The 8,811-nt window shown below is 37.8% G+C and overlaps 1 protein-coding gene across 1 annotated transcript in view; it reads left to right on the forward strand.

The window, feature by feature from the left end:
* SEPSECS (Sep (O-phosphoserine) tRNA:Sec (selenocysteine) tRNA synthase) overlaps positions 1 to 5,470 on the forward strand; it is a 35,689-nt gene extending 30,219 nt beyond the window's left edge. Inside the window, exons 9-11 of the mRNA XM_007125550.4 lie at positions 1,839 to 1,932; positions 3,379 to 3,469; positions 5,098 to 5,470. Of these exons, the coding sequence (XP_007125612.2) occupies positions 1,839 to 1,932; positions 3,379 to 3,469; positions 5,098 to 5,284 (372 nt within the window). The 3' untranslated portion in view covers positions 5,285 to 5,470. The remainder of the gene's footprint in view (positions 1 to 1,838; positions 1,933 to 3,378; positions 3,470 to 5,097) is intronic.
* Positions 5,471 to 8,811: the final 3,341 nt, after the last annotated feature.

Here is an 8,811-nt window from a genome sequence, read left to right on the forward strand (position 1 = left end):
GCTTTTTTTTTTTTTTTTTTTTTTTTTTGGCGGTACGCGGGCCTCTCACTCTTGTGGCCTCTCCCGTTGCGGAGCACAGGCTCCGGACGCACAGGCTCAGCGTCCATGGCTCACGGGCCTAGCCGCTCCGCGGCATGCGGGATCTTCCCGGACCGGGGCACGAACCCGTGTCCCCTGCATCGGCAGGTGGACTCTCAACCACTGCACCACCAGGGAAGCCCTTATGTGGCCTTTGAAGTTGAAGTATCATTTCCTCCTGTCTCCACTTGGGTACTCTGTTGGCCCTTGGCTCTTTGGTGCATCATTAGAGTTTATATGTTTTGACTGTGGCTGGAGGAGGTCAGCGCAAATGGGTTTTGTTCAGCTGCAGACTCACTTGGGCAGATTTTCATTTCAACACTTTTTAAAGTGCTTACTAGGAGAAGAAAATACAATTTTAGGTCAAACAGTTGCCAACTTAATATTTATTTGTAGCTTTATTAAATTCTCACATACATGAGATTTTGTATTTGTAAAATATATGTATTTTTATTTTTTACTACTGGGTATACACTATTTTTCAGAGTAGGATCAAGAATACAATTTTTAGGGGCTTCCCTGGTGGCGCAGTGGTTGCGCGTCCGCCTGACGATGCAGGGGAACCGGGTTCGCGCCCCGGTCTGGGAGGATCCCACATGCCGCGGAGCGGCTGGGCCCGTGAGCCATGGCCACTGAGCCTGCACCTCCGGCGCCTGTGCTCCGCAATGGGAGAGGCCACAACAGAGGGAGGCCCGCATACCACAAAAAAATAAAAAATAAAAAAAAGAATACAATTTTTAGTTTTTAGATGCTATATTCTTTTAATTGAGTTAAGGGAATTGTTAATTTTAAGTTTATAATATTTAAAGGAAGTGCATTTTTAAACTGCCTCTTCCTAAGTCTGGCACATACTAAAAGTCTGGCACGTTTTTCTTGCTGTTGAGAAAGCAGTGGTGAAGATAGAAAGTCCCTGCTTTCAAGGAGTTTTTCCATTCTAATAGGTAGTCATAGGCAATATTTATTTAAGCAAATAAAAGAGAAATTTCAGACTGTGATAAGTATAGTGAAGGAACCAAAATAGGTAATGGTGTTGGAGGGAGATTGGGAGTTGGGGGTGGGCAGAGTCAGAGAGCTACTTTAACAGGGAAGTAATAAAGAAAGGTCTCCTTACATTGTGACAAAAGGGACCACTCATGGAATCATCTGGGAGAAGAGCTTTCCAAGTCCAGGGGAAGCAGGCAGAAAGGTTCTGACATGTTGAGGGATTGGAAAGGAGGCTGATGTGGCTAGCATGTAGTGAGTGGAGGGAATGACTGTCACTGAGTTGGGTGTGTTGGCTGGGGTGTATCAAGTGGATGAAGAGTTTGGTTTTTTTAACACAGGAGGAAGTCGTTGGGAGGGACATGATCTGATTCATGTTTTTGAGAGACCACTGTGGCCTCTGTCTGGAGGGGTGGGAAAGTAGGCAGAGAAGTCATTTAGAATCTATTGCTGTGGTCCAGGGGAGAGGTTGATGGCTGCTTGGACTAGAGTGGTAGCCCTGGAGGTTCTGAAAAGAGGAAGGATTTGTGATAGATATGTGATAGCCCCAGAGCAGAAAATGTGCTGGTTCTTTACCTTTAAATCCTGTGGTTTCTGATAATTCTGGCAGCTTTAAATCTTTCTGTATTGTGGCAAAGGAAAAGAATTGCTCCTAGGGCATATGAAGGAGTTAATTTACCGCATAGACTATACACCAATCAGGATTGTTTTATTAAATCTAGCAAGTTGCAGTGAGTATTTATTTGATTTTCTTTAAATGTAACATTTTGTTGTTGCAGGAAATGTTTTCGTATTTGTCCAACCAACTAAAGAAGCTGTCAGAAGCCTACAGTGAAAGAGTGTTGCATACACCTCACAATCCCATATCTTTAGGTAATTTTTCTTCTTTAAAAAAAAAAAAATAGTACTTCTGAACCATCCCCAGTGGGAAGCTGGTGTTTCTAGAAAGAGTATGAATTCTTTCTGATTACAGTGATGTTTCTAACTTCATTACAGTGCTAATTTGTAAATTTTAAAAGTTTAGTCATCCTTTATAAATGTCGTAATGTATTTCTAAGATAAAACCTGTATGCTGAAAGAATTCAAATCTATGTTAAGTGTTATACTGAATATATGGAAAATAATACTTTTAACTCTTGCTTCTCACCAAAATAACTTGGTCACTGATAAGGACTCTATATAAGTATTTTAAAATGTCTACCAGTTAACAAAACACCATAACATTAAAGATATTCTTATAATTTTTAATGCTGTTGTTATTTATTTTCTTGAGTATGCCTGTGTTAGAGAAATCTGTATTTATGATCATTTCATTTTGTCATGTAGTACAAGAGCTACTAAACAGGATAAAAAGAATGTTGACTTTTATGCGTTTAACTAACTTTTAAACTTCATGATTACCCTTTTAATTTGTGACTATATATAGTATAATATGGTCCATATTTCATGTATATCTGAGGAAAGTAAGAAATAATTTGTAATTGAAGCCTTTTTCAGGAATGGGCTTCCTTGGAAAACCATTTGGCCACTGATAGATAATAAAATCACCCCAATCAGTCCTTTGTTGGTTTATAATCTATGTAGATATTATAGAAGGTGATACGGTACGATTTGAATCCCAGTTCTGCCATGTACTAGCCTCTAACTTCCATTTCCCTGTCTATAAGTAGAGATAATGATCCCTCACATACAAAGTTGTTAAAAATGGTTGAGATTATATTTGTAAAGTATCTAGTATGGTAAGTCATATTATCCATGTTATTGTTCCATTTATTTAATTGGAAAATTCACTTTTTGGAAGGGTGATATGGAAATTCTCTTCTGATTCTGAGCATGTTTATGTTAACATATTTTTATCTGATAGGGAAACAAATCCTTACTATAATTTATTAAATACATTAAAGTGATATGGTGCCATGTGACAATGAATAAAAATGGTATCTCCATGAAATAAGACAGTCACAAAAAGACAAATGCTGTATGATTCCACCTATATGAGGTACTTAAGAGTACTCAAAATCATAGACAGAAAGTGTAATGCTGGTTGCCAGGGGGAGGGGAGAATGGGGAATTATTGTTTAATAGGTATAGAGTGTCAGTTTTATAAGATAAAGTTATGGGGATGGATGGTGGTGATCGTTGTGTAACAAGGTTGAATGTATTTAATAGCACTAAACTGTATACCTAAAATTGGGTAAGATGGTAAATTTTATGTTATATGTTTATTAACACAATAAAAAAAGTGATATCTCTGTGATTATTTGTTTCTTAAGTGTGCTGGTGAACCAAAGCTCACTGGAATACTTTTTTCTTTTTCAGCTGTGACGCTTAAAACACTAGATAAACACTGTGACAAAGCTGTCACTCAGCTTGGCTCCATGCTTTTTACCAGACAGGTTTCTGGAGCCAGGTAAGTATGTTTAAAAGAGGATTGGATTTATTTCACTTTTCAAAATTAACTCTAATAAAGCACCTTACGGGCTTCCCTGGTGGCGCAGTGGTTAAGAGTCCGCCTGCCGATGCAGGGGATATGGGTTCGTGCCCTGGTCCGGGAAGATCCCACATGCTGTGGAGCGGCTGGGCCCGTGAGCCATGGCCGCTGAGCCTGTGTGTCCGGAGCCTGTGCTCCGCAACGGGAGAGGCCACTACGGTGAGAGGCCCGTGTACAGCAAAAAAAAAAAAAAAAAAAAAAAAAAAGCACCTTTCTTTAACAGTAAGTCCCCCAAGTGTGTGCTGCACTGCACCTGAGAATTCATCATGGAGGAAAAGAATGATGAGGTGATGAGGTAGAGAATCTGTAAGGCTGTCGCACAGTCAATCACCTGTGGAGCATGAAATAGTCACAGGAAAGATATGAATCTTGTTTGCTTTAATAGACATACAAAAACAAAGTTCATTACCCCTTTGTACAAATTTTTGTCTTTATTTTCCTTTGTTAGATTATCTTCAGTGGTGTCACATTGTGGTGTTAGAAATAAGTTGTCTTCATTACTAAGTTTAAGTGAAAATGTTTTTAAGGAAAAGTCCATTACCTAAACTGAAAACGCTGTGCAATTCTTGTCTAAGTACTGCCTTTGAAAAATCTACTTTTTGCTTTTATATGTACATAGCTTCAGATGAATTTCACTTTTCATTTTATGTTTGATGAGGTCAGAGAAAAATCACTTGAAAAGTACCTTGCTCTAAGTACTCTTGTTTACGTGCTTCTGCTAAAGAATTTCTCTCTGACTACCAGAGGTTAGAGATTTCACATCAAAGAACAACTTTTTAAAAGGAAAAAAATCTTAGATTAATTCACCTTTTACCTTGATGAGCTATATCTATATGCAGCATAGTTTTGACACTTCTAACATGGTTTTCTTGGCCTTGCTTTTTAGTGTTGCAACTATTTGTCTTTATGTTTAGGTTGATCTTAATTGAGTTCTTAAAAAAAAAAGTACTGTTAGAAATCTGCTTATATCAAGTATGACAGTGAAATCAAGCTTTAAAAATGCATGTACCATTGCTGAATATTACTGATTGCCGACCATCAACCCACTGTAAGCAGTTATGTAATTTCTGCTGGATCCTGGCTTTAAAACCCTCCATTGCATAACATGATCAGATAGGTGTAATTCTAGTCTGTTGATTACTTGAGGCTATACACAGCAGTTAATCAAAGTGGTTTGATTTACAAACTTAAATATTCCATTAAAGTGTGTATATGTGAAGTCGGATTCTGGTATTTGATACAAAAACAGAAATAACTTTCTTTTTACCTTTTTGAAGATGTAAAGGTGTTTTTGATTCCTATGGCTTGTAGCTCTCTAATAGAAGATAAGTAAATGGTGAGCATCAGGTAGTGCTTTCCTATGTGAAGTGCATTGTATAATTTTATTTTAAGGCTGCAGTCTGTTTTCATAGGCTACGATTTATGGCTGTTATTAAACTTCTTACTAAGTAGGTGTAAGGCTTAGTAACCCAGCTTTCTTTTGTTTATGGGTGATACTCTGTTAACATCACCAGACATAGTAAATTGGTAAATCTTTTCCCTTTCAGGGTTGTGCCTCTTGGGTCTGTGCAGACTGTGAGTGGCTACACTTTCAGAGGCTTTATGTCACATACAAATAATTACCCTTGTGCTTACCTCAATGCCGCATCAGCCATCGGTATGAAGACACAGGATGTGGACTTGTTCATAAATAGACTTGACAAGTGTTTAAAGACAGTAAGAAAAGAACAATAAAGAGAGTGATGTATCTGGAGTTGACAATTATGATAAAACTGAAGATGTGGTTATAGAAGAAATGGCTTTAAAACTAGATAATGTACTTCTTGGCACATGCTAGGATTCTTCCTGATGTCATGTGAAGGGTTTCTTTGTGATAATTTAAAAAAAGTGATGAGGCTACAGTATAAGCTAGCAGTTTAAAGACAAGACGAGATTTTTGAATTGAGAATTTCATGGAGAATATTTGGCCAAGGAATAGAACATGGTCTGAGCTAGCCATTGACGATTGTTACATTTGTTGTTCTTAGACTGGCTCAGTCATTATCCGTAACAGGTTATAATGTACAATTAGCGTTTTTCTAATTGTTAAATATTTGCCAAATAAACATTATGATTCAGATAATTCTTACTAATATAATGATAGTAAAATTACACATTACTCTAATTCTCTTTGAAATGTGTAGACTGCTTTCTTCTGACCATTCTCTATCATTCACAAAGTACTTATTGTTTCTGACCACACAGAATTTAGAAAGATCGCTAATGCTACTAATTAGTAGATGTTTGTTGATGTGTGTAAGTCACAGTATGCCTATAAAATGGACATTTCCCAGGAAAGCAGAGTCAAGGTCAAGGTGTAAGCTTTAATTTTTGCTCAACAGTAATGGATCTCAACTGGGGATGATTGGCTTCTTATATCTAAGTAACATCTGGAGATTTTTTTGGTTTTGTTTTGTTTGTTTTTTTCGGCCACGCCACACGGCTTGTGGGATCTTAGTTCCTCGATCAGGGATTGAACCCTCGCCCTCAGCAGTGAAAGCGTGGAGTCCTAACCATAGGACCACCGGGGAATTCTCTGGGGATCTTTTTTGATTGTCAAACCTAGTAGGATGCTATTGACATCTAGTGAGGGGAGGGCCAAGGGTGCTGTTCAACATCCTATAATGGACAAGACAACTTCTCAAAACAAAGATTTATCCAGCCCAAAATGTCAGTAGTGCTGAGGTTGATAAAAACTTCTCTAAAGTAAAAGAACTCCTCAGTAAAGAGAAGTTTTCTATAGCAACTTTAATTATTCAGTAGTACTTCAAAGAAGGTAGCTCTATAAATGTTACCAACTACACAGCATATAGGTTCTTTTTTTTTTTGTTAACATCTTTATTGGAGTATAATTGCTTTACAGTGTTGTGTTTCTGCTGTATCACAAAGTGAATCAGCTGTATGTATACATATATCCCCATATCCCCTCCCTCTTGTGTCTCCCTCCCACCCTCACTATCCCACTCCTCTAGGTGGTCACAGAGCACTGAGCCGATCACCCTGTGCTATGCCGCTGCTTCCCACTAGCTATATATTTTATGTTTGGTAGTGTACATATGTCAGTGCTACTCTCTCACTTCGTTCCAGCTTACCCTTCCCCCTCCCCGTGTCCTCAAGTCCATTCTCTACATCTGCATCTTTATTCCTATCCTGACCCTAGGTTCATCAGAACCATTTTTTTTTTAGATTCCATATATATGTGTTAGCATACAGTATTTGTTTTTCTCCCGTGTCCTCAAGTCCATTCTCTACATCTGCATCTTTATTCCTATCCTGACCCTAGGTTCATCAGAACCATTTTTTTTTTTTTTAGATTCCATATATATGTGTTAGCATACAGTATTTGTTTTTCTCTTTCTGACTTACTTCACTCTGTATGACAGACTCTAGGTCCATCCACCTCACTACAGATAGTTCAGTTTCGTTTCTTTTTATGGTTGAGTAATATTCCCTTGTATATATGTGCCACATCTTTATCCATTCATCTGTCAGTGGACACTTAGGTTGCTTCCACAGCATATAGATTCTTAAGTGAAAACCGAGGTTACCATTTCTAAGTATGTTGTTAATATATGGCATGTGTGCATTTTTCCATTTGGGAAAGTGAAAACTTTATTCCATTGTTTTGCTTCAAGGAGTCTGTATATTTGGTTGGTTTGTTCAGGTGTTTTGCACAGCTGTCATTAAGAGTGGTTAACATGGGGATTCTGAACATATTTTTGCTGGAGAGGTGAAAATGATGGAGTATGAAGAACAGGTGTATTCCCTTCTCATTGCCCATATGCTTACTTTCTGAGTCTGAAATTCCAGACTTACTGGCTATAACTATTATGTTTGTTATTAATTTTAAGAAATAGACTGATGTCCCGTAGCCTAAGGAGTTAGTGAAGCCTCTGAATGCACCAAAATGTCAAAGCTGTATTTCTCAAGGCTTGCTCTGTGGAGCATTTATTCCTAAGGGATGCTCATGGTTATAAAAGGTTCCACGGACAAATAAGTTGGGGACTTTGCAAACCTGCCTATTGGCATATTAAAGTTTCTAAGAATTCCTTCTATTCCAGTTTGAATGTATCCTTATCTAAAGATGGAACCCTTTTTTAAATTAAATACTTACCGACATCCCATTGAACGTACTTTTGAAAACACTACAGTAGAGAATGCCACGTTGCTTTCTGGATGGTGTTTTTCTCTATTGTTTTGGCATTGTAAACTATGTTAAATGTGAGCTCAGCTGCCACTCCCACTGGTAAGTTAGAATATTTTGGACACTGGCTGGACAACCTTGGAAGTCAACTGTGTTGAGATAAAGTACTTAATTACAAATATTGTAAAGATTACTTTAAAATTATTGTATCTTTGGGGTTCAGATATCTGAAGTGTCTGGGTTCTTTAAATAGCTATAATAACTTCTTTCAAAGGAGTAAATCCTGGATTAAAAAATTGTATAATTTTTTAATGTGAATTTGAGACTGAATTGTTGAACTAATAAAGCTGAAGAGTTGCCATAGACCCTCTCGAATCTGTGAAAGGGATTGAAGTGATGTTGCAGATGTAGATGCTGGCAGTGCAGCGTACCGTCCACGTAAGCCAAGATTGTTTTATAGAACGAGTGATCTATATTGTGTGATCATCATTTAGTTTAAGAAAGGCCAGAGCCGAGAGACCAGCAAATGTTTTCTCATCTGCAGTGTATCAGCAGTTCTTGGGCTTCAGCTGCTGAATAGATAATAATTCTAATTGAAGATAAATTACATGAACCCACATGTGAATGATAGATATGTTATAACATTTCATTCCTGGTGCATAAAAATCAGCTGCAGTTTTTATTATTAGTCCTTTCTTTTCAGAGGTTTTGGAATTCCAGCTCTATTCCTGCTGGTTTCAATTTGACCTTGAGGTCGGAGAAGTCACAAGAATTTTTGAAGGGATGTTGTAGGTTCTGCATATTGAGGCTTTCCTTTGCCACCACCCCAGTGTCCTTTGACTTGCTGTCTCTCATCTCCACATATAAGCATAAAAAAGCATTTACATACAGTTATTTATTTTAACCTGCTAGTAATGATTGGTAAGCCTCATAATTGGCCTGAGTTATTCTCGTACTGGGGCAGAGGGGCAACGGATGATATCTTTTCCAGTCAGTGACTAAGATGTCCTTTTCTGTCTTTATGATCCAACTGCCCTTAATAAGACTATTAAGACTATCCAAAATTCAGGTAGAATTT

This window comes from Physeter macrocephalus, chromosome 7 (genome assembly GCF_002837175.3).
Source record: "Physeter macrocephalus isolate SW-GA chromosome 7, ASM283717v5, whole genome shotgun sequence".
NCBI lineage: Eukaryota > Metazoa > Chordata > Mammalia > Artiodactyla > Physeteridae > Physeter > Physeter macrocephalus.